The following is a 26,524-nucleotide window of genomic DNA, read 5'->3' on the forward strand; positions in this document are numbered from 1 at the left end:
GGGGAGGCCAGGGCTGCCTGACTGTCTGCCTGCCAGATGTCCCTGAGGGCTTGTTCCTGCTCAAGCCTCGGGGATTGTAGGCTTGAGGTGGGAGAGCTCGCCTATCTGATGGACCCAGAGAAGAAGGCAACAGGAGGGGAGGGAGAGGGGATGCTCTGGCCCCAAAGGAGACCACAGGGGCTTGGGGAAGTCTGAGAGCAGCAGGATGTTGAGGGTGAGAGTGGAGGAGGGAGACCAGGGACTGACGAGGTGGTTTTTCCCTGAGCCAGTTCTGTCTATCTATTTATTTATTATGCATGCATGCTGCACTGGGTCTTCGTCGCTGTGTGGGCTTTTCTCTAGTTGCAGCGATTGGGGGCTGCCGTCTAGTGGTGGTGCACGGGCTTCTCACTACAGAGGCTTCTCTTGTCACAGCGCACAGGCTCTAGGGCGCACAGGCTCCAGTAGTTGAAGTGCCCAGTCTCAGTAGGTGTGACTTGTAGGCTCTAGAGCGTGAGCTTAGGAGTTGTGCACATGGGCTTTGTCCCTCTGCCGCTTGTGGAATCTTCCTGGACCGGGGACTGAACCTGCACTGGCAGATGGAGTCATCCGCTGTATCACCAGGGAAGTCCTCCCTGAGCAAATTCTGTGAGGTGAATAAGACTCTTTAGGTCATCATTCAGGTGTGCAAAAAACATTATTTTTAAAAAACTCATCACCTCTACTTCAATTGTCTGTTCAAGTGATGGTAGAAAGCAAAGCAACTAGGTCAAGAGGGACAGTGTCTTGTTAAACACAGTCATTCCAGGGTCTCCCGAGCCCCACCCTGCAGGCTGAGTGCAGCATCACGACGTTGGAGGCAGGTCCGCAGAGCTGTCTGTGCCCATGATACCTGCTAAGATGTCACTGCCCTCGTCAGGACCACGTTCCTGCATGGCGGTGGAGAGAGCCTTCAGGTCCACCAGTCCTGTTTCTTAGTTAACTTCCAGGCCCTTTTCAGGGAAATGCGGCTTCTCCCTCACGTTATCTGGAGCCACAGGGCGCCTCAGGCTCTGCCCCAGCTGCACCTGGCATCCAAGTCCACTGCCCTGCTCCGTGCTGGGGTCTCTGGCATCACTGCTCTCCTGGGCCCCTCCTGGAAAGCGAGGCCCAGAGCTCCTCTGCTGTCTGCGTGTCAATTTCCCTCCCTCCCTCCCTCCCTGCCTGGAGTGGGGCGCCTGTACCATAGCCTCCCCCAGGATCTGACTATGCCCACCTCTCCACCTTCTATTCCTCTCCCCAGGTCAGAACACTCCTCCCCCCTCCCTTGGTGGGAAGGGGAGAGGCAAACTCTCTTCCAGATCAGTCCTTCTGCCAAGACCTTGAACTTTAAAAGTTAAAAAAATATTCTAATTGTTTTGTTTCTCTTTGTATTTCCATTGTGGCATTACTTTCCTGTGGCACAGAGGCCAAATGTGGGCTTGGAAGGGCTATGGAGAAAACAGACTGTGGAACAAAAAAAAAAAACAAAAAACAAAATCACTCGATAATTTATACAAGGCCGAATTATGAACTTTTTAAATGCCCTAAGACCTAAAAAAGATATGGCACCTCATGTTCTGTAATCTAAAATAAAAGCAGCGTTTAGTAAGACAACAGTTACTATTAAATAAAGAACCCCAAGGAGTCCTGATTTGCACCTCCCCCCTTTTTAAAAAAATACAGGATTCCTTCAAAAACCATGTTTCATTATCCTTGCTCCCCAGGCTTCAGCCCATGCCTCAGTCAGGCGATGGTGTGCCCCAGCACTGATGGCGTGTATCATGTCCGTCTGCTAAGGGGCGGAGGAAGCAAATGGCAGAGTCCGTGGGCGACACGCTGATTGATGCTGGTCTCTCTGCTGAAGCAGAGTAGTCCCCCCAGAGCCAAGTTAACTGTTTGTTTTGGAGACTCACTGACAGCAGCCAAAGGTGAAGGCTGAAGGCAGGCAGGAAGGCTGAGTCTTGGTGGAATCAAATTTTTCCCTCCCTGCTGACCAGGGCTAGATGTGGGGGAGCTGCCGCACACTGTTGAATGTGTTAGTCAGCTATTGCTGCACAACAGCCTCCTAGCCCCGAATTCCACGGCATACAAGGATACGGGTTTACATGCTCACAGGCTTACAGACCAGGTGAGGCCCCTGTGCATCAGGCCCTGGAGGGCTGGTTTGGGCTGTGCTCCGTTTTTATTCTCCTGGGACGTGTGGGCTTCTCAGGGCATGTTCTTCTCATGGTGGTGGCAGGCATGAAGGGGTGAGCAGAAATACGAGTCTAGGCTCAGAACTGGGACCCTGCCCCCTTCCCCCACATTCCATTGGCCAGAGAAGGTTATACAGCTGAGGCCACCAGTGGGGTGTGGAAATACTCTCCACCTCAAATGGGAGGAACTGATGAGTCATAAGGGAAAGTGTGTGGATTCAGGGAGGAAGGAAGGATGGGGATATCAGTAGAACTGTCCCTTGTTTCGGCACGTATAGTTGAATCTTGGTAGCAGTGAGGCATGCATCTGAGTTGTGACTGATGGAGTTACCGACCAGGGTTGTTTGGTCTCCTTAATCAATAGAAAGTGATCAGAGGCGAGACAAGAAATTCAGGCAAGGCTTTACTGGGGGCCTCTGCTGCAGCAGAGGGGAGCAAGAACAGACAAGTGGGGAGTGAGCTTGTTCCTTATATGGGATGAGGGTAGGGGTGTGTCCAGGGGGTTGGGCCAGAGAGCTGTTGTTGTTGCACACTCAGCTGTGTGCGACTTTTTGTGACCCCATGGACTGCAGCACACCAGGCTTCCCTATCCTTCACCATCTCCCGGAGTTTACTCAAACTCATGTCCACTGAGTCAGTGATGCCATCCAATCATCTTATCCTCTGCCACCCCCTTTTCTTCCTGCCTTTGATCTTTCCTAGCATCAGAGTCTTTGCCAATGAGTTGGCTCTTTGCATCAGGTGACCAAAGTATTAGAGCTTTAGCATCAGTCCTTCCAGTGAATATTCAGGGTTGATTTCCTTTAGGATTGACTGGTTTGATCTCTTTGCTGTCCAAGGGACTTTCCAGAGTCTTCTCCTGCACCACAGTTCAAAAGCATCAATTCTTTGGTGTTCAGCCTCCTTTATGGTATAAAGAAGGTATGTCACATATGTGGTATGTCACACCCACATATGACTACTGGAAAAACCATACCTTTGACTAGATGGACCTTTGTTGGCAAAATGATGTCCCTGCTTTTTAATATGCTGTCTAGGTTTGTTATAGCTTTTCTTCCAAGGAGCAAGCATCTTTTAAGAATATACAGAAAAACTGTACAAAAAAAAGATCCTAATGATCCAGATAACCACAGTGGTGTAGTTCACCTAGAGCCAGACATCCTGGAGTGTGAAGTCAAGTGGGCCTTAGGAAGCATTACTATGAACAAAGCTAATGGAGGTGGTGGAATTCTAGCTTAGCTGTTTAAAATCCTAAAAGATGATGCTGTTAAAGTGCTGCACTCAGTATGCCAGCAAATTAGGAAATCTCAGCAGTGGTTTTACAGGACTGAAAAAGGTCAATTTTCATTCCAATTCCAAAAAAGCCCACCCCTTTGTGGTGTTACTGCAGTAGGGCATGCACAGTGCCCTGCTTTTGACCTCCTGCTTTTGCTCCAGGCTCTTCAAAAGTGGAAGTTGATTTTTTGGAGTCTCTTTGTATCTTTTGTCCATAATTTTGCCCCAGCTACACATGTATGTTGTGCTTAGTTGCTCAGTCATGTCCGACTCTTTGCAACCCCATGGACTGTAGCCCCCAGGCTCCTCTGTCCATGGGGATTCTCTAGGCAAGAATACTGGACTGGGTTGCCATGCCCTCCTCCAGGGGATCTTCCCCACCCAGGGATTGAATCCAGGTTTCTCACATTACAGGTGGATTCTTTACATCTGAGCCACCAGGGAAGCCCCATGCATGCAGTTATTTTTAGTCCCATATGGTTTCTTTGTATTTTGTTGCTCAGGGAGAAGTGTGTCCAGGTACAAGCATTGCAGCCCTGCAGCAAAGGGTCCCAGGTCTGTCTCATTCCCGCCTGAGAGACTCCACACACTTATTCTTACGGGCTAAGGAGCTGAAGGTCTCTTCTGAAAATTCTTCCTGCTGGACAGAGGCTCCAGTCCCTAGCCTGCCCAGAGGTGTAGAAGTCCCTCACTTAACTGTTCCAGGAACCTCTAGGGAACTGAATCGTTTTCTTCTGTAATGGACTGAATTCCTTGAGCCATCATGATCCTTACTTCAAACTGCTGGAACCTGAAAGATGCAAACTTAACCAAAAGGTTAAACAAGGGTTAAAAAGAACAACAACAATAGCCATTAAAGAGCCTAGAAAGGGAAGGAGCCAGGTGAATTTTGGACTTCCTTAGCTGTTGGCCAGACAAAGTTATTAGTAAAATTGTCTGCCAAAATTATGAAGCCACTCTGAGCATATATTTCCTTAATATTAACTTTCATCTGTCCTGTCCCATTGATCCAAATGCAGCAGGAAGTATTAGTTATTGTGCAAACTCTTCTTTGTTCTGCCAGAAGGCAGTCAAGGGCAGGAGGATTGTCAAGAACCACATCATCCAAGGAAACAAGAGAGGTCCCAAGTCCCATTAAGGCTTCAACTCGGAGCCAGCCCACTACATCATTTTACTTATTGGTTGTTGGTGCCTGCCTTTTGAATAGGTGTCTCAGGTCTTTCACTGGCTCACAGGTATACTGTTCTCTTGTGATCCGAGGGGTTTCTGGAGGTAAAAACTTTAGTCTGGACAAATGTGCACAGCTGGATATCCCTTGCGGAGAAGGACATGGCAACCCACTCCAGTATTCTTGCCTAGAGAATCCCATGGACGGGGGGGCCTGATGGGCTGCTGTCCATGGGGTCATACAGAGTCGGCCACAACTGAAACGACTTAGCATGCATGCATATGTTGGAGAAGGAAATGGCAACCCACTCTAGTCTTCTTGTCTGGAGAATCCCAGGGATGGAGGACCCTGGTGGGCCGCCGTCTGTGGGGTCACACAGAGTCAGACACGACTGAAGCGACTTAGCAGCAGCAGCAGACATCCCTTGCAGTTTGACAGCAGTGGGGGTGGTTAAAAGTACTTTATAGGGACCCTTCCACTTTGGCAATAGCTAATCTTCAGGAGACCCTGCTTTCTAGGTTTAAAGAACTTGGTCCCTGGGCTTATTTGTGCAGAAACTTCTCCTTCTCTGTATTTTAGTGGGAGTTGGAAGTGTCTTGTGGGCATAGTCCCAGACTGCCTTCTGAACTTGTCCTAGATTAATAATCTATCTCAGGGCCTGGTTCACATCCTCATCCAGTGGGATGGCAGTAGTAAGACAAGGTCTCGGACCACTCCTGGGGGTGACATGGACCCTGAGGAGTGCAACAGGAAGCAAGTTGGTCCGGGGTTCATGAGTTTCTTGGCAGAGGTTTGCTAAGGTTTTCTTTAAAGTACGGTTCATTTTCTCTATTTTCCCTGAGGACTAGAGATGTCAAGAGGTAGCTGGCTCATAGTCTATCCCTAGGGCTGTTGTGAGCCCCTGTGTGATTTTTGCTATAAGAGAAGACCTGCTATCACTCTGGAGGGACTTTGGAAGTCCAAACTAAGGAATTATTATCTTTTAAAAGGGACTTGCCAGGGCTTTCCTGGTGGCTCAGTGGTAAAGAATCCACCTGCCAATGTGGGAGACACAGCTTCAACCCCTGATCTGGGAAGATCCTACATGACTTGGAGGAACTAAACCCGTGCACGACAACTCTTGAGCCTGTGCTCTGGAGCTCTGGAGCCACAGCTGCTGAAGCCTGTGTGCCTGGAGCCTGTTCTCAATGAGAAAAGCTGCCACAGTAAGAAGGCCGCCCACCACCACTAGAGAGTGGTCCTTGCTCTCTCTCCACACCTAGAGTGAAGTCCATGCAGCAATGAAGACCCAGCACAGCCAAAAATAAATAATTTTTTTTAAAGGGACTTACTGACTTCCATAGCCTTTTCAAGTGAGGTGGGGAAGGCTTCAAACTATTCTGTGAAAGTATCAACAAACACCAGAAGATATCTATATACTGGTTGTGGGGGCATGTGAATGAAATCTAACTGCCAGTCTTCCCCCGGATGTGTCCCTTGGCATTGAATTGCCCTGACTTACAAAGAGCAGACTGGATAGATCTGTGGGTTATTATGGGCACATAAATCATAGGAAGCGTTACTTGTTTTACTGTTCTTTTAAGCCCCTTCCCTTCCCTTAAGCTTTTTGCATCAAGTCCCATAGTGCATCCCTCCCATGGTGGCTGGCATCATGTAAGCTCTTAGAGAATTTCCGTTGTTGAGTTTCAGGGATTAGAAGCTTATCCTTCTCTTTATACCAATCTGTGCTTCTCTTCTCATAACCCCATTTTTACCATCTTCTTTTTCCTGTGGGAAATACTAGGGAAGGCCAGGGAGTTCAGGGGGACTGATCACTAGAGCTATAACTTGTTCAGGTTCCTGGAAATTGCCTGTTTTGCAATTTGGTCACCTTTGCTATTCCCTTGGCTCACAAAAGATCCATCCCTCTGATACATCCCACTGTAGGGTTACAGAAGCTACACTGCTTCTGAAACAGCCAGATCCAAATCTTTGTGTTTCATGGGGGAATTTCTAGCAGTTAATGTTCCTCTTTATTTCCAAATGGAAGTATGAATCTGTAACATGGGATACCCATCATTTAGAGTCTGTAAAAATATTTAATTTCTTGTCTTTCCCTAATGCAAAGTTCTCGTTAGTGCAATTAGCTCAGCCTTCTGGGCTGATGTCTAGGTTGGCAGGCCCTTGGCTTCTATGACTTCATCTAGGCTAACTATGGCCTACTCTTTGGGTTCCCATTTCTACAAAACTGCACCTGTCATTAAACCATTTGACCTCAGGACTGTCAAGAGGCTCATCTAGAAGGTCAGACCTGCAGGAGGAAGTTTGTTCTAGGGTCTTCATAGAAGTCTCCTCTCTCGACGGCTGGAAGCAGAGCTGCTGGGTTAGGATCTTGCACACTTTTAAGGTAATGTTGGGGGTGTCCATCAGGAAGGCCTGATATCTTACTAACCTTCTTCCAGTCAAGCAATGATGGCCTTTGACTTACAGCCCAGATTGTACCTGATCAGGGGTGGTTAGCACATCTAAGTGTTGTCCCAGGGTGAGTTGGGAAGCCTCATTAACCAACAGGGTTGTGGCTGCTACTACATACAAGCAGCGTGATCAGCGCAGGGCCACTGAGTCCAGTCATTCGAAAAGTAAGGCTCTATCTGGCCCCAGTTTTTGGGTCAGGACTCCAGCACTAGCCCTGTCCGCTTGTGGATGTACCGCTAAAGGGCTTGTGCAGATTTGGAAGCCCCCGAGCTGGTGCTCTACTCAACTCAGTCTTCAGTCTTAGAGGCCCGCTGGTGATCTTTATTCCATCAAAGTTGTTCATTTCTCCTCCTCTTAGAGCCTTGTATGGGTTTTGCTCTAAGGTTATAATGGAATCCAGATAAAACAGCCACCCTTCCCGAGAAAGCCTTGGAGTTGCCTCTTTGCGGTTGGAAATGGTAATGCACTAATTGCTGGTTTTTGATCAAAGGCCAGGGCTCATGCCTCTGGGGTCAAAACAAATCCTAAATATTGAACCCCCTGCTGTGAGATCTGAGCCTTGTTTTGAGAGACTTTATATTCCCTTTTATACCAGAAAATTTAGGACCCTAAGAATATTTTGACCTAAATCTTGTTTGGTTTCACTACTTATCAATAAATCATCAACAGATTATAGCAGAGTTCCCTTGCTAATGCATTTCCAGAAAGATGGAAACTGTCTTGAAAACCCTCCGGAATCACTGTCTAGTATATTGGATAGCCTCCAGGGTGTCAGGGTCCCTCCTTTCAAAGGCAAAAAGGTATTGAGAGTCTGGATGCAGGGGAATACAGAAAAATGCATCTTTGAGGACCAAAACACTGGGCGCTCCCTGGCACTTGGATGAGGAGGGTGAATGGATTTCTGGCACCTGTGGGTGAATAGGGATGACTGGCTCATTCACTGCTTATAAGTCTTGCACAAACTGATGCTCCTATTAGACTTGTAAACAGGGAGGATCGAGGTGTTGCAAGGGAATTGGCAGGATGTAATGAGTCTGTGTTTTAGGAATTTGCTGAATGGCAGTTGGACTCCCCTCAGGGCCTCAGGCTTTTAAAGGGTATTTTCTGTTCCAGGGGTATTTTTCCCGAGGCCCAACCTTATTTTTATTAGGGGAACTTATCTTGCCCTTCCTGGCACCAAAGTATCCCAAACTGCAGGGTCTCTGATTTCTTGGGAAATATTTTGATGCCCAATAGGTAGTCATCTGGGGTTACTAATAGATGTGTTCTCAGATCAGATGTTTTACCTCCTTGGACTTAACCCTGCCCTAAGAATATACTAGTTCCTAACAGATCTCTCCCAAGGAGGGGGACAGGGCATTCTGGCATATACAAAAAGGCATGAGTAATAATAATGGACCCAACTCCTCAGGCAAGGAAGAGGAGATGTAAATCACCCTCCTTTTGGCTGTCTGTCAACTCCTGCCACAGTACAGTCCATGGATGGAGAGGGGGCTGGCTGGTCAAGTCAGAACAGAGCAGGCACGTGACTCAGTGTCTACAGGAAATTCAGTTCTTCTGCCTGCCACATCGAGGGTGACCCGAAGCTCCCCTGGGATAATAAGGATGGATCGAGTGGAATCTGGAGCCGGGCACCACTTGGGCCCCATCAGTTGGTGTTCGAGAATCTCTCATCCAGGGGATTCACAAGGAACTGGGGCCAGTCAGGGTTGCCCCTTGGGCATCCCGCAGGAGGGCGCTCAGGCCATTCTCCCTTCCAGCGGCCCCCTGACAAAGATACACAATGGATTTGGGCCCAGGCAGCTCCTTGGTGGTCTGTCCAGCCTTCTCAGCCCCCTAGGGTGCTCTCGAGGTGGTGGGTGAATCAGAGCAGCCAGAAACTGTGTTTCATTAGCCTCTTATCCTTATTGTCCATTAAGTCTTGGTTGTCACAGACTTTGAAGGCCTCCTCTACCAAGGCTGACAATGGGGTTTGAGCCCAGCCTCAAGCTTCTGTAATTTTCTCCAGATACCTGGAGTAGCTCGGTTGTAAAATGCCTGGCCAATAGTGTCCTCCCTTTGGCAGACTCGGGGTCTGTACTGGTGCGTGTCCTGAATGCCTCTTTCACCCAGCTGAGGAAGACTGCCGGGTTTTCACCTTCTGGTGTAACCGCTCAGACCTCATCATAGTTTACAGGCTTCGCCATGTGCCTTTTCATTCCTTTTGATAGATAAGTAATGTCTCACCCTAGCCTGGCCTTACACAGTCCTCTAGCCCCAGTGAGTCATGTTCTGGGATTGCATCCCCACCTGCCTGATTAGTTGGGTGTGTGGGTTGGTGGCCAGGAAGCCATCTGTTCCCTGGCCTTTGTGAGTATACTGTCCTTTTCATCCCTGGTGCAACAATGGGCCAGAATAACCATGATGTCCTGCCAGGTGAGAAAGAATGCCAACCCCAGCCTGACAAATTCATCCCTAAACTTGTCAGGGTTCTCTGAGAACCTAGTAAACCTCTCCTTACAGATGAACCCAGTTAAGTTTAAGATCTCTCTTTGGGATGTTCTAGGGGTCACTTGAAGCACCCCAAAGTTAACTGGAAGTCAAGAGAATTTCAGTTAGATTTTTTAAAAAAACTTCCACACAATGATTTTATTTTTTATTATTTTTTAAAATAGTAATTATTTGGCTGTGCCGGTTCTTAGTTGCAGCACACGGGATCTTCAATCTTCGTTGCAACATGCAGGATCTTTAGTTGCGGCTGACCAGAGATTGACCAGTTTCCTGACCAGAGATTAAAACTGGGTCTCGGCATTGGGAGTGCAGAATCTTAGCTACTGGACCACCAGGGAAGTCCTTCAATTAGATTTTGATATTTGGGAAGTCTGTCAAAATTTTTTAAAAGTTTCAAAACACCTGGTCAGGTAGGAATTAGGTTTCTGTGAAACAATACTTATTCACTGAGCTAAGGTGGGGGGAAAAAAACAAAAGTTTAAGTGTAGATCACTTAAAGGCACAGGAACTCAAACAATGTTATCAAAAGCAGCATTCCAGGACAACGTTGTTCTCTTATGAGAGAAACCAAATCCAGTCTTGCATCAGCCTACTCATAATAAAATCCATTTACCTAATTAAATCTAATCCAACCTTTGAAAATTCTGACCACATACAAAATTCTTTTCTCAATGTTCCTCTTCTTCAAACCCTAAACTTTCTATAGCCATACTTTGTCCCTTATTCTTTCCCCATTCAGAATAGCCAGCTCTAGGACAAAATCACCCTTTTCCCTTTCAACAAAATATATTTGCATTCTCATACCTTCTTTTCTGAAAACACACATCCTACTTTCCTAAAGCAACCATGAACTGTCCTCTACATTAGTATACATCTCATGGTGGCAGCAGCATTGGTTTCTCTCTCACAGGAAGACAAAGTAGGTAAATTTAGAATAGACCTGCTTAGCAATTAATGTTCCAATATTTTATCTTATTTGAAATGATCTGGATATTCAGTGAATTCCTGTCATTTAACTTAATTTTTAAATTTACCAAAATTTGGACTGTTTTACATGGGTGTTTCCAAGACATAATTATTCCTGTACAGTTTACCAAAACCAATACGCGGGACTCTCACCCACGAGTACACCACTATATAGAAATCTGCTGCTTCAGCCCGTTCCCAGCGGACTTCTCTTGGTGGCAGGAAAATAAAGGCGAGAATATTGGGACAATCGGACTTCAAGTAGTGACACGATATGAGGTTTAAAGCTCTATCACTCTCAGAAATCTTTGGTCACGGAGAGCCCGCTGGACCAAGGTCTACATGGTGTGAGGCCAGCCTCTCCCACCTCTGCTTGTCACCATCAAGGGAGCCATTTCTGCAGAGAGAGCAGGTCTCACACCTGGGAGGAGCCATGCTGTAGCTGCCGACGTCCACGGTCTCAGAAGCATGGGACAGAGGGAGGAGAGAACAGACAGAAGACACAGAAGAAGGAGATTTCAGGAGAGGGAAAGGGAAAAAGGACAAAGGGGAGGGGAGAAGTGTTGCCTGGATGAGGGCAGGAGCCCAGACTTACTGAACATGGTGACACCGAAAGAAGAGGTTCAGTTGGTCACTTGTCACCCACGGAGAAGCTGTGTTTGGTGTTCCCAGAGGTGCCCAGATCCTCTCCCCAGAAGGGGACAAGCCCCATGCTGGGCACCACAAAATATGTTACCAGCTAGGGTTCTTGACCTCCTGAATCAATAGAAATTATTCAGAGGCCAGATAAGAAATTCAGGCAAGGCTTTGTTGAGGTACCTGCTGCAGCAGGGGCAAGTAAGAACAATCAACAGGCTCTCTGGCTTGCTTGCTTCCGGGTGGGGTGGGGTGGGGTGGGGGGTGAGGGCAGCCGTGTGTCCAGGGGTCGGGCTGGTTTGCCCACCCCTTAGGTGGCATTGTGTGCAGGGACCAGGCGCAGTTCCCTGCTTTAGCTCCTGACCCCCCGCTTTTTTGCTCCAGGCTCTTCAAAAGTGGCAGGTGGGTTTTTTGGTCCCTTTGTATCTTCTGTCCATAATTTGCTCCAACTGCACATGTGCTCAGCCCCATACAGTTTCTTGGTTTCTTTGTATTTTGTTGCTCGAGGAGAGCTGTGTCTGGGTGCAGATACTGTAGCACTGCAGCAAAGGGTCCCAGGTCCCAGCCCTTCGCAGTGGAAGGAAAGACTAGCTGTGTGTCTCAGGATGGTATGGAAGTACCTTTGAACCTTTAGTAAGTTCCTTAATGACTGGGATGATGTATATCGGGTTCATTCCGTGTTCAATAAATTGACTCTTTTCGACCCCATGGACTATATAGTCCATAGAATTATCCAGGCCAGAATACTGGAGTGGGTAGCCCTTCCCTTCTGCAGGGGATCTTCCCAACCCAGGGATTGAACCCAGGTCTCCCACATTGCAGGTGGATTCTTAACCAGCTGAGCCACAAGGGAAGCCCAGGTTAAATGATGGAAGAATCTTATATATATAGTATATATCTGCATGTTGACAGAAAAGGGAGGAAAGTTGAATATATCTACTTTACAGAAAGTAAGAAAAAATTACCAAACTGAAGGGTAAGGACAGGGATTCTAATTCTTACTCTGCCTGTATTTAGCTCTTCTGTAACCTTGGAGTGGGTAGCCATTTCTTCTCCATGGGATCTTCCCAACACAGGGATTGAACCCAGGTCTCCTGCATTGCAGGCAGATTCTTTACCTTCTGAGCCACCAGGGAAGCCCAATCATTTTCCAGTGGGCTTCAACTTTATCTGTGAAATGGGGTGATCAAATTAGATGACCTCTAGAGCTGGGATATATATAGTCACTGCATCAGAGGCTGACTGGTCCCAAATTGCCAGATTTCTCACCCACCCCCACCAACCTGTGCACTCCCAGCCTCCCCCAAAGAGCCTTTTCATGAATCAGAGCACTGAGGTGCACCATGAATGCTCACAGCCAGGCTGCCACAGCTAGATGGATCATGTGGCTGGCCTCAGGATTCCTGGTTGTGATGGGCCTTTCTCAAGCCCAGTTGGATTCCTTCCCTTTGCAAGGGATTATTCCTCTAGGTGCTTATAAAATTTTCCATCCTTGAGATTCAGTCGTATTGCCAGGATGTGTATACCTTTGTCCAAACACCCGCCTGGGACTTAGTGGGCCCTTCGCTTCCGCAGACGCAAGTATTTTTTTGTAACTGTGGAAAGTTTCTTCAATTATGTCTATAATTATTTCCTGTCCTTACATTGTCTTTTCCTCTTTATATTCATGACTCTGTTCTCTAAGCCTCTCATCTGCTCCCTCATTATTTCCATTTCTTTGTCCCTTTGTTTTGAATTTTGGTATGTCTTCCACTTGATCTTCCTGCCCACAGATGTAGTTCTCAACATTATCATACCATCTTGAAATTTTTCCACCTAATGTTCACATTCAAATCAAAACAGAAATCTTCATTTCAGCGCTCCCCTCCCAGGGCCCCCCAACACACACAAACTGTCATCCTGTTCCTGTTATCCTGCAGTGGGTCTGCTTTCTGTGGCAGCCCCCCTTCCCCAGAAGGCCCAATGCTCACATTCATTCAGAAGCACTTGCTGGGCCTGCTCCAGATGCAGTTACTGAGCTGAGGAGGTGAAATCCCTGTGCTATTAGAGCTACACCTATGACAGGTGGTTCTCTCTGCTTTCCTCCCCTGGTTGCTGCATTTCTTCAGGTATTCTTTCGTCCCCTTGCACCACCCCCACCCCCCACCCCGCCGCCAGCACTTGACCCTCATGTAGCAGTAGACCTATCGTTGGTCGGAGGCCCACAGACTCCATCTGGGGGCCAGCATTGCAGTGACCAGAGTGGGCTGTCAGAAACCTCAGCTTCTCCCAAGCAAGGGCCATCCAGTTGGTGCTGACGTACACACACACACACGAGCATGCGTCCTAGTCCTGAGCCTCCCCCCACGGGGGGACAATGCCCCGTACCTGTCCTCTCCTCTCGGGATCCTGACAGACTGTGCTGGTGCTTCTGGGCCTTGCCTACATGGACCTAGCAGCATTAGGTTCAGAAGTAGGTGAGTGGGAGCTGCGTGTCCTCCGGCTGCTGTCCTCACCCTCTGGTGCCCGTCTTCCAGAGACTGATGACGATCCACCTCAGTGTGAGTGAGAGGGAGCTGGGTCTGAGCCCCAGGCCTGTGTTGCTCACAAGTTGGTTGTGAACAGTGTGTGTACGCCTGTAGCTCTAAACTGAGGAGAGGACCAGGGTTCTGAGGCTCCTGCGTCTCTACACATCCACTGCCCGTTGCTGTACTAAACACCTGGAGTGTAGGAAGAGGCCAGTGCTCATAGCCTCCACTCCCGTTACTCTTAGATGTTGTTCTGGGTGCCCTGTGAGGACTGTTCCCACAGTCTTCACCACTGTCAAGTGTTTTCAATACTCCTTGACCACAAAAGGACTGAACTATCAAAAATGCCTCTAAAATACTTCTAGGCTGAATAGCCCCCTCATAGGTTCTGGACAGCCAAATTCTTTGTCTTATCTTAGTCAATTTGTGCTTCAGAGTTTTATGATTCCAGAATGTCTGTGCTGGGCTTAGTCTTGAGAAACATCAAAATCACCTGAAGTACCTGTTACAAATGCAGATTTCCAGGCCCCACCTCCTGTCTGCTAAAACAATCTCTGATGGTGGGGCCCAGGTGGTTCTTTCATGCTCCTGAATTCCCTTCATCACCCCTGAAAAGGGGCCCGAGTGAACTCTAGTACCAGAACTGCTTATGGCAGGAGTGGGTTTCTCAGCAGGAGGTGGAGACCCCAAGACCATCTTATTGCAGAATAAAAATGTGACAAACCAGGGTGGTGATGCTCTAAGTGTGGTCCCTGCACCAGCATTAGCATTGCCTGAGAACTTGTTAGAAATGCAAACTTCCATGTCCTGTCCTAGAACTATCCAGAGTCAGAAACACTGGAGCTGGGCCAGCATCTGACTGAATGAGATTCTACGTGATTCTGATGCATGCTGAAGTGCAAGAATCTCAGCACATTTCTGTAAAGGCCTCTCAGCCTTGAGGTCACCAAGAGACAATGCCTAACTTTTAGCTCCTCCAGAGTAGCCCTGAGGTCACGCCTCTTCCATTTGCTTCCAACCTTATTCTGTGATCATTTCCCTTTCTCAGAGAGGACTTCTCTGTAGCTGCAGCACTGGGACCCGAAGCTGAGCTGGACTTTAGGGCAGAGGCAATTAAGTGTGGACTCTAAGATAAACCTTAAATGTGTAATGGGGCCATTTCAAAATGATCATCAGAGCCCACATCCTTCACTCCCCTCTAAGATGCTTCCTGAACAGACCAATTTCTTTGGAGGACAGGGATCATCCAGAAACTGAGAATTTCTAAGAAAAAGTGCAGTTGTGGCCAGAATAAGAGGGCTGCCTAACTGCCGCATGTGTGAAGAAAGGTGGACGCGCCCAGCCCTACCACCGTGGTGACCCAAGGTAGTCGTCACTACAACTTCAACTCTGTTGCTGGGCTCCTTTCTGTCTGTTTCTGAATCTGAAGGCTGACATCCCTCTCTAGCAATGCTCTTTGGGACAATCATGTGGGATCCTCCGACAAACTTCCAAGTGAAACCTCAGACCTCTTGACACTTGTCTTTTTAAATAAATGAAAAAGCAGCTGCTCCATTTGTAATAAAGAAATAGAGAAGCCCTCTCTCCATGTTGAAATGAAAAGCCAGATAATGGCTTCAGAGGCTCATCTCCTGCCCCCACAGCAGGCCCTCTCCAGTGAGTGAGCAGCAGCAGTGCTGGGAGCTAGCACCATTTAGACACATGGACTATTACTTTTAGGCAGAATGGCTAATACTTATTATTAGGGTACCACATTAGACACAGAATAAAGGACACAGAAATGTTGTACTAGTTTTAGGCTCTTCATGACCTAAAATTTGTCTTACGGCAGTTAAAAGAATCAAAAGGTCTGATCTGGAGAGGGTGGGGGGCACAGTCCTCAAATGTGACATTCTAACAGAATAGGGTTTAATTGCCTAACCAACATCAGTCTCAGTAAAAGAAATCTTGAACTGATTATAGTGACAGTGCAATGATCATAAGTCATTAAATATTTCTTGCAGACCGTGGTAACTCCAGTTCCACACAGGACCCATGGAAAAATCCAAGCAGGATTAAAGGCTGCTTATTGTTTCAAGCCAGTAGCATCTCAGGAGTCCATGTATCTGTCTTCAGGGCCATCCCAAAAGCATATCCAAGAGGCTCAAACAGCAAGTCTACTCAAGTAAGCTTCCCAAGCAGCTTTTCTGTACATCTCGGCTGATTCCAGATGATTAGCTGATGCTATTATGCCCCGGCCCACAATGATGATATCAGAGCCTCGTTTGCCGATGACTTCTTGTGGGCTGTGGTACTGCTGGCCGAGATTATCACCTACAAACACACAGAAGTCTGTTTAATACAGAAAATGAAAAAAATCTGTCACGTCACCTTTCTGAGAAGTATCTAACCTGATTTAAATAAGAATATGCTCTTGTTCACCATGCCCCTCCTACATAGCAACTGAATAAAGGCAGGTGAAGAGACTCTTAAACTGACCAGAGACCTCCACAGTGGAAACAGGTTCACCAATTTGTTTTTGATGTATAAGTTTAGAGCATTTACACTTTAACAGTGTCAAAAAAATACTATTTAGCCTCAAAAGGTTCAATAGTAAATATAATGCAACAAAAATTGCCTCACAATTGAAGACTATTTAATATACATTTTAGAATCACTGTGCCACGCTGTTGGAAAAGTCCTCGTAAGGCATCTGGCCTGACCACAACCACATGCGTGAAGCTTTCCCTGCAACTCTACCAAATGCTTAGATTATGTACAGATCCTAATTCTTAATTCTGGCTTTTTTTTTTAAGAATTTTTTTTTTTTTTACTGAAGTGTAACTGACACACGACATTAGTTTCAGGTGTACATCATGATTCAGTATTTGGATACATTATACATTATGAATGTATTTGAACACTCAGTATTTGGATATATCATCACAGTAAGTCTAGTTAACATCTGGTACCTTATATAACCACAGAATTTTTTTTTTTTGTGATAAGAACTTTCAAGATTTACAACTTTCGCCTTAGCAACATTCAAATAGCAACAAATTTGGCATGCTGTACATTACATCCTCATGACTTACTCTGTAACTTTAAGTCTCTACCCTTTGACTCCCTTCATCCATCCCACCCTACAACTCTAGGAGCAACCAATCTGTTTTGTCTATGAGCTTGTTCCTTTGTTTTTTAGCTGACATACATAAGCGATCATATAGTATTTGTTTTTCTCTGACTTATTTCACTTAGCATAGTACCCTCAAGGGTATCCATCCATATTGTCACAAATCGTAAGGTTTCATTTTTTTAAATAGCTGCGTCATATTCCTTTGTGTGTATATACTACATCTGCTCACCCATCAATGGGCACTTAGTCTGTTTCCATATCTTGGCTGTGGTAAATATTGCTGTGAACATGGGGGTGCAGATATTTCTTCGAGTTAGTGTTTTTGTTTTCTTTGGATAAATACCCAGAAGTGGAGCTACTGGATCATATGGTAGTTCTATTTTTAATTTTTTGAGGAACCTCCATACTGTTTTCCATAAGAGCTGCACCAATTTACATCCTCATATTACAGTGAACAAGAGTTCCCTTTTCTCCACATCCTCACCAACACTTGTTATTTCTTGTGATAGTGGGCATCCTTGTTTCGTTTCTGATCATAGAGAAAAAGCTTTGATGGTAGTCATTCTAACAAGTGGAAGGTGGTATCTCATTGTGGTTTTGTTTTGCATTTTCCTGATGATTAGTGATGCTGAGTATCTTTTCATGCATTTTTGGGCCATTTGTATTCTTTTTGAAAACTGTCCAGATCCTTTGCCAATTTAAAAAATATTTACTTATTATTTATTTGGCTGTGCTGGGTCTTGGTTGGGGCATGTGAGATCTAGTTCCTTGACCAGGGATCAAACCTGGGCCCCCTGCTTTGGGAGCATGCAGTCTTGGCCACTGGACCACCAGGGAAGTCCCCTTTGCCAATTTTTTAATCTGCTTGTTCTGTTGTTCTTATTGAGCTGTATGAGTTCTTTATATTTGTACACTAACCCCTTATCAGACATGATTTGGAAATATGTTCTATCATTCAGTAAGTGAAAGTGTTAGTTGCTCAGTTGTATCCAACTCTTTGTGACCCCAAGGACTATAGCCTGCCAGGCTCCTCTGTCCACGGGATTCTCCAGGCAAGAATACGGAGTGGATTGCCATTTCCTTCTCCAGAGGATCTTCCCAACCTAGGGATCAAACCCAGGTCTCTTGCACTGCAGGCAAACTCTTTTACTGTATGAGCCACCAGGGAAACAATCATTCTGTAAGTTGCCTTTTTATTTTGCTGGTTTCCTTTGCTGTGTGGAAGCTTTTAAGTTTGATGAAGTCCCACTTGTTCATTTCTGCTTTTGTGTTTTGGAGTCTGATTTTTAAAAAATCATTGAGAAGACTGATGTAGCAATGATTACCACATATGTTTTATTCTAGTAACTTTACGGTTTCAGATTTTACATTTATGGCTTTAATCCATTTTGAATTAAGCTTTGTTTATGGTATAAGATAGTGGTCCAGTTTCATTCTTTTGCATGTGGCTAACCAGTTTTCCCAACACCACTATATTGAAGAGGCTGTCCTATCCCCATTGTATATTCTTGGCTCTTTTCAAAAATTGACCATATATGTGTGGGTTAATTTCTGGGCTATTTTGTTCCATTGATCTAGGTGTCTGTTTTTATGTTTTGTAATATAATTTGAAATCAGGGAGTATGATGCCTCCAGTTTTTATTATTCTTTCTCCAGACTGCTCTGGCTATTTGATGCCTTTTGTGATTCCAAAGAAATTTTAGGATTCTGTTCTATTTCTGTGAAAAGTGCTATTGGACTGTTAATAGGGATTACACTGAATCTATAGTTTGCTTTGGGTAATTCAGACATCTTTACAAGATTCTTCTAGTATATGAGCATGAAATACTTTTCCATTGCTTTGTGTGTGCTCATTGTCATTCAAAAATGATTTGTCTTATGGTTTTTAGTGTACAGGTCTTTCACCTCCTTGGTTAAATTTACTTGTAGGTATTTTTTCTGATGCAATTGTAAATGGGATTGTTTTCTTAATTTCTGATTGTTAGGGTATAAAAATGCAACAGATTTCTGACCTTGTATCCGGTAACTTAACTGAGTTTGTGTATTAGTTCTAACAGTTTTTTTGAGTCTAGGGTTTCCTATACATAGTAATATGTCTTCTACAAATAGTGACAGTTTTACTACTTCCATTACAATTCGCATACTTTTTGTTATACTTTTTCTTGACTTCTCTGGCTAGGATCTCCAAAATTAACTTGAATAAAAGTGGCAAAAGTTGGCATTACTGTTGTGTTTTTGATTTTAGAGGAAAACCTTTCACCTTTTTTGGTATGATGTTGGCTGTGGTCTTAATTATGTTGAGGTAAGTTCTCTCTATAGCCACTTTGTTAAGAGTCTTTCTCATAAATGGATGTTGAATTTTGTCAAATACTTTTTCTGCATCTATTGAGTCTCTATTCTTCCTTCTGTTGTTTTCTTCCACTTGCACATGAGTTTCTTTAGTGGTATGCTTAGATTCCTTTCTCTTCATCTTCTGCTTATCTGCTATAGGACTGTGCTTTCCATGTGGTTTATATATTCTATTTTCAGTCGATAACTTAAGTTTGACTGCATTCTAAATCTCTACATGTTCATTCCCTCCACAAAGTTTTATGTTTTTGATGCCATATTTTACATTTTTTGTCTTATATGTTCTTTAATTAATTCTATAGTTGTAATTATTTTCACTACTTTTGCCTCCAACTTTTAAGTGGTTGATCCACTGCTGCTGCTGCTAAGTCACTTCAGTTGTGTCCAACTCTGTGCAACCCCATAGACGGCAGCCCACCAGGCTCCCCCATCCCTGGGATTCTCCAGGCAGAAACACTGGAGTGGGTTGCCATTTCCTTCTCCAACGCATGAAAGTGAAGAGTGAAAGTGAAGTTGCTCAGTCGTGTCTGATTCTTAGCGAGCCCGTGGACTGCAGCCTACCAGGCTCCTCCGTCCATGGGATTTTCCAGGCAAGAGTACTGGAATGGGGTACCAGTGCCTTCTCTGGGTTGATCCACTCACTACCTTGCCTATATATTTGCTTTTTCAGTGAAACTTATTCTTTCCTAAGTTTTCCTGTACTAATTAGCACCCTTTCTTTTCAGCCTAAAGAAGTCCTTTTAACATTTCTTGTAAAGCCAGTGTAGCAATGCTTGAACTCATTTAGACTTGCTAATCTGTAAAACTCTTCAATTCTGAATAACTCTGCTGGGTAGAGCTCTTTCTTACAAGTTTTTTTCTTCACACTTCCGCTATATTATGCCACTGCTTTCTGATCTGCAAAGTTTCTGCAGAAAAATCTGCTGATAGTCTCATGGAGGGGTCACTTGTATATAAGAACTTTTTCTCTTGCTGCTTATAAGATTCTCTCCATATCTTTTAGCTTTTGGTGTTTTTAATTATAACATGTCTTGATGTGGGTCTCTTTGGGCTCATCTCATCTGGAACACTCTGGGCTTTCTGCATCTGGATGTCCATTTCCTTCCCTCGAATAGGGAAGTTTTCAGCCGTTATTTCATCAAGTAAGTTTCTAGCCTTTTCTCTATCTTTTCTTCTTGGGACTCCTATAATGAGAATGTCAGTCTGCTTGATGCATCCCATAAGTCTTTTAAGCTATCTTTACTTTTTTCTTTTTTTGGTTTCTGTCCTGATTGGGTAAGTTCCACTGCGTTTCCCTCAAGTTCCTTTGCTTCACCTAGTCTACTACTGAACCACTCTAATGTATTTTTCAATTATGTTACTGTATTCCTCAGCTCAGTGACTAGTATTTTCCACCTCTCTTGAGGTTGAGTTCGGGGAGCATCTTTATGACCATTACTTTGAACTCATTATTAGGAAAATCACTTATCTCCATTTTCATTAAGGTTTTTTCCCCTGAGGCTTTTATCTTGTTCTTTCATTTGGAACACATGTCTGTTTCTTCATTCAGCTTTTCTCTGGATTGGTTTCTATGCATTAGATGAAACAACTGTCTCTCCCAGTCTTGAAGGAATAGCCTCATGTATGAGATGAACCTTGGCATTCAACCCTACCCTAGCTCCTGGTTGTTTCTCAAATCTTCTGATTGTCAAAGCAGCCTATTATATTTGTAATAGCGCCCAGTAACTGAGGGTGTGCCAAGACTTATCAGTGTCCCAGAGAGAAAGGGGTTTCAGTTAAACACCTAGATACATCCTCTGATTGCCATGGCTAGGACTTTCAAATCTATGTTGAATAAAAGTGGCAAGAGTAGACATCCTTGTCTTGTTCCTTATCTTACAGGAAATGATTTCAGCTTTTCACTGCTGTGATTTTGTCATATATGGCCTTTAATATGTGGAAGTAGATTCCCTCTATGCCCACTTTCTAGAGTCTTCATCATAAATGGGTGTTGAATTTTGTCAAAAGCTTTTTCTGCATCTATTGAGATGATAATATGGTTTTTATTCTCAATTGGTTGATGTGTTATATTACACTGATTGATTTGTGGATACTGAAAAACCCTTGCATCCCTCGAATAAATCCCACTTGATTGTGGTATATGATCCTTTTAATGTATGGTTGGGTTCAGTTTGCTAGTATTTTGTTAAAGATTTTTGTGCCTATATTCATTGGGATACTGACCTGTAATCTTACTTTTTTGTGGTATCTTTGATTTTGATATCAGGGTGATTGGCAGCCTGACAAAATGAATTTGGGAGTGTTCCTTCCTCTGCAGGTTTTTGGAATAGTTTCAGAAGGACAGGTAACTTTTTCTAAATTTGATAGAACTCAACTATGCAGCCAAGCCATCTGATCATGGAATTTTGTTGGGAGTTTTTTTTACTCAGCTTTAATTTTAGTACTTGTGATTGGTCTTTCATATTTTCTATTTCTTACTTGTTCAGTCCTGGGAGCTTGTACCTTTCTAAAAATGTGTCCATTTCTTCTAGAGTGTCCATTTCATTGGCATATAATTGCTTGTAGCAGTCTCTCATGATCCTTTGAATTTCTGTGGTGTCTGTAGTAACTTCTATTTTCTTTCGTATCAATTCAAGCAGTCTGTGTTTTCTGGTTGGAGCATTTAATCCATTTACACTTACACTTTAATTATTGATATGTATGTTCACACTGCCATTTTGTTAATTGCTTTGGATTTGTTTTTGTTCGCAGGCCTTCTTCTTTTGTGATTTGATGACTATCTTTAGTGTTGTGTTTGGATTCCTTTTTGTGTGTGTGTGTATCTACTGTAGATTTTTGGTTTGCCATTAACATGAGGTTTTATATAGCTCTCTCTCTCTCTCTCTCTCTATATATATATATATATACATACACACACACACACACAAAATTGTTTTAAATTGTTAGCCTCAATTTCAAATGCATTTCTAATATCTTACATTTGTACTCTTTTCATGATTGCTGGTTTTGATATCAGATTTGTATATAGATGATTTCCTATCTTTATGTATGCCTTTATTGGTGAGTTTTCCCACTCATAATTTTCTTATTTCTAGTTGGGGCCTTTTCTTTTCCATCTAGAGAAGTTCCTTTAGCATTTGTTGTAAAGCTGTTTTGATGGTGCTGAATACTGCAAAGCTTTTGATTTCTCTAATGTGAATAAGTGTCTTTCTGTGTATTCTTGGTTGTAGGTTTTTAATCTTTCATCATTTTAAATGTATCATGCCACTCCCTTCTGGCCTGCAGAATTTCTGCTGAAAAGTCAGCTGATAACCTTATGGGGATTCCCTTTTATGCTATTTGTTGCTTTTAATATTTTCTCTTTCTCTTTAGTTTGATTAATGTCTCAGTGGGTTCCTCCTTGGCATTATCCTGTATGGGGCTCTGTGCTTCCTGGACTTGAGTATCTCCTTTCCCATTTTGAGAAAGTTTTTGGACATTCTCTCTTAAAATGTTTTCTAAGGTCCTTTCTCTTTCTTCCTCTGGGACCACTATAATGTGAATGTTGGTGCATTTAATATTGTTCCAGAGGTCTCGGTCCTCGTATCTCTTCATTTTTCTTTCTTCTCTTCTACAGCAATGATTTCCACTAATTTTTCAGTTTGTTCATTTGTTCTATTGCCTCATTTATCTGCTACTGATTTCTATGTATTTTTCATCTCTTTGTTCTTAAAAGCTTCTTTTTTTCTCTTTTTGGCTATACCATGCATCTTAATTCCCCAACCAGGGATCGAACCCATGGCCCCTGCATTGGAAGCACAGAATCTAAATCACTGGACCACCAGGGAAGTCTCCTAGCTCTTTATTAAACATGTCTTGTGTCAGTTTGTGCCGCCATTCTTTTTGAGGTATCGGATCATCTTCACTTTGATATCATTACTCTGTATTCTTTTTGAAGTAGACTGCCTGTCTTCACTTCACTTAGTTGTTCCTAGGTTTTGTTCCTTTGTCTGGAATGTATTTCTTAGCCATCTGATTTTGTCTGATTTTCTGTGTTTGTGGTCTGTTTTCTTCAGACTGCAGGACTGTAGTTCTTGCTTCTGGTGTCTATACTGTGGTTGGGTGAGGTTGCTCCAGGGGTTGTGCAGGTTTTCTCGTGGGAGGGATGGGTGCCTGCCCACTGTACGTTTACAGGTAGCTGTGGAGTCAGGACTTTAAGCAGCCTGTTTGCTGATGGGTGAGTCTCTACCTACAAGTTGTTTGGCCTGAGGCGTCCCAGCACTGGAGCCTACAGGCTGTTGTTGGGGCCAGGCCTTGCCAAAATGGTGACCTCTGGGAGAGCTCACACTGATTAATATTTCCTGGAAACTTGGCCACTAGTTTCACTTGCCCCCACAGTGAGCCACAGCCAACCTGCACCTTCTCCCAGGGACCCTCAGAGATCCACACGTAGGTCTGTCCCAGGCTCTTATGGAGTCATTGCTTTCCTCTGGGTCCAAGTGCATGTAAAACCTTGTGTGTGCCCCCCAAGAGTGGAGTTTCTGTTTCCCCAATCTTATGGAGCTGCTGTATTCAAGCCCACTGACCCCTGCAGTGGAAGTTCAGAATCAAAACCACTGGACCACCAGAGAAGTCCTCCAGCTCTTTACTAAACATTTGTGTCAGTTTGTGCCCCCATTCATAGCCAAATGCTTTGGGGGCTCCTTGTCTAGCATCAGGAAAAGGAGGCTGGGAAGCGTCATGTGGGGGTCAGAACTCACTCCTATGGGAAAACCTCTGCAATATAATTATTTTTCAATCTGTGGGTCACCAACCTGGCAGGTATGAGATTTAATTATAAGGTATAAGCACCCCTCCTACAGTCTATTTGTGGCTCCTTCTTTATCTTTGGGTGTAGAATATCTTTTTTGGTAGGTTCAAGTCTTTTTGTTGTTGATGGCTGTTCAGCAGTTAGTTGTAATTCTGGTGTTTTCATGAGAGGTGAGCTCAAGTCCTTCTACTTTACCACTTTGTCTCCACCCCTGACAAAATCTTTTGAAGTATGCAGATACATAATCCTGCGGGGACTGCATGCATTAAGTCCTGCTGGCCCCAGATAAGTTCTTTATTAGGTGATAACAGCTGTGATGAGGCACAAGGAGAGCACAAAGATGGTGTCCACCAAATTTTGCTGACCTGAAAACACCCTCTTTAACACAAAGGCTGAGCTCCTGGGTCTGCTGCCTCTTGCTGTGCCCTGGAGGCGGTGGTTATTTAAGAACTCACTCTCTGTTGATAAGAGTTCAGTGAAACCTGCAAGGGTAACCCTCACTGGTCACAAGAGCCAGCCCATGCAAATGTGTCCCTCAGTGGAAGCTGTAAAAACCAGGGTCCCAATCAGGGGTGTAGTTCCTTTTTGGGAGATAACAATGAGATGGAATATGGCAGAGAGACAGCACAATGACTGTGTCCACAGCCTCTTTTCCTTGAGAGACTTCCACAGGGCCACTACATATCTGCCCCACAGGCCAAAGCCCCTGGACAAGCAAACAGGCCTCTCTCACACACCCTCTTTGCGGGTGCTGTCTGTGCAATGTTGGGGGGTGCCAAGTACTGTCACTACAGCTGTTATTATCATGGGACCAAACATAAGATCTCCTGACCTTCAGAGCCCAGTAATCAAGGGGTGTTCCTTGGGCAGCAGCTGCAAAAATCAGGGGATCAGACACACATGTAAGCAAGCGCTCCTTCCAGGAGATAATGGTGTTCATCAGCAGTTCAGCAAAGGAATAGTGTGAAGATGGTGCCCACTGGTCTCCATCCCTGGAGGGAATTCCCACAAGCTCTTGGAGGTATGTGTTAAATTAGATGCCAACCCCTTAGATCTACTCTTAAATATTAGCAATGAGCCTTTACTTCAAGTCTGAGGATGGGCTGCCTCTGAGTTGGGCCCTGAGCCAGGTGAGTCTCAGATCACTAGTCTTGTGAGTCTTGTGGAGATGAGCCCAGTTGGGTTTCAGAGCTAGATGTTATTGGGGCTCATCTCTCAGGTTCAAGTTTTTTAAAAGTTGGGATGCCTGATGTGTAGTTCAAACCCTTTGCTCCTCAGGAAAAGCTCTGGGTTTTGAGTTCCACTTTGAATCTGGGTCTCATACCAGCAGTGAAGACCCAATATCAAGATGGTTTTTCTTGTTTGCTTAATGTACAATGCTCAGCCAGCTCTTATGTTTTATCAAGAGGAAACTGTTACACAGGTAGCTACAGACTCAGCATGTCTGGGAGGAGGTTGGCTCAGGATTAGCCTACATTGCCATCTTGAACCAGAACCCCATTTTTTCCTTCCTTTTAAATTCTGCTGTTCCAGAAGCCTTCTGATAAGTGGCATATCATTATCTTTCAAATCCAAGACGCTTTAAAAATCTCACATCCTAACTGTACTATCTACTCAAAAAACTATGGCAGCTTCCAATAAATATTACTAATTAACAAGCCGAGTACTCTATGCCAAGACATTGTGCTAAGTGCTTTACACACATTATCTCATTTAAGACTCTCAACAACTGAGGTTCAGAGTTGTTATCCACATTTTACAGATCAAGAAAATGAGACCTAAACAAGGGAAGTGATTTGTCTAAAGATATTGGAAGGGCTAGGAATCCAAATCCAACCAACTCATAAGATGTTCAGCACAAATATAGCTTAAAAATTGTCAAGTACTTTCTTATCTAGTTGCTAAATTGTGTCCACCTCTTCTGCCACTGGCTGGACTGCAGTCCTCCAGGCTCCTCTGTCCATGGGATTTCCCAGGCAAGAATACTGGTGCAGGTGGCCATTTCCTTCTCCAGGGGAATCTTCCTGACCTAGGGATTGACGTGCTTGCCAGGTGAATTCATTACCACTCACCCACCTGAGAAGTCCATCAAGTTACTAGAGCAACTCTTCACTCAGTTGTGTCCGACTCTTTGAGACCCCAGGGACTGCAGCATGCAAGGCCTCCCTGTCCATCACCAACTCTTGGAATTTGCTCAAATTCTGTCCATTAAGTCGGTGATGCCACCCAACCATCTCATTCTCTGTCGTCCCCTTCTCCTCCCGCCTTCAATCTTTCCCAGCATCAGGATCTTTTCCAATGAGTCAGTTCTTCGCATCAGTCCTTCCAATGAATATCCAGGACTGATTTTCTTTAGGATGGACACTTTCCTTGCAGCAAAGGGACTCTCAAGAGTCCTTTCCAACACCAAAGTTCAAAGCATCAATTCTTCGTTGCTCAGCTTTCTTTATGGTCCAAAACTCTCACATCCATACATGACTACTGGAAAAACCATAGCTTTGACTAGATGGACCTTTGCTGGCAAAGTAATGTCTCTGCTTTTTAATATGCTGTCTAGGTTGGTCATAACTTTCCTTCCAA

At 44.5% G+C, this 26,524-nt stretch overlaps 1 protein-coding gene across 1 annotated transcript in view; it reads right to left on the reverse strand.

The window, feature by feature from the left end:
* Nucleotides 1-15,474: 15,474 nt before the first annotated feature.
* Nucleotides 15,475-26,524, reverse strand: part of UMPS (uridine monophosphate synthetase) — a 49,027-nt gene continuing 37,977 nt past the window's right edge. The window contains exon 6 of the mRNA XM_061166980.1: nucleotides 15,475-16,004. Coding sequence (XP_061022963.1) covers nucleotides 15,835-16,004 — 170 coding nt within the window. The 3' untranslated portion in view covers nucleotides 15,475-15,834. The remainder of the gene's footprint in view (nucleotides 16,005-26,524) is intronic.

This window comes from Dama dama, chromosome 19 (genome assembly GCF_033118175.1).
Source record: "Dama dama isolate Ldn47 chromosome 19, ASM3311817v1, whole genome shotgun sequence".
NCBI classification, from domain to species: domain Eukaryota; kingdom Metazoa; phylum Chordata; class Mammalia; order Artiodactyla; family Cervidae; genus Dama; species Dama dama.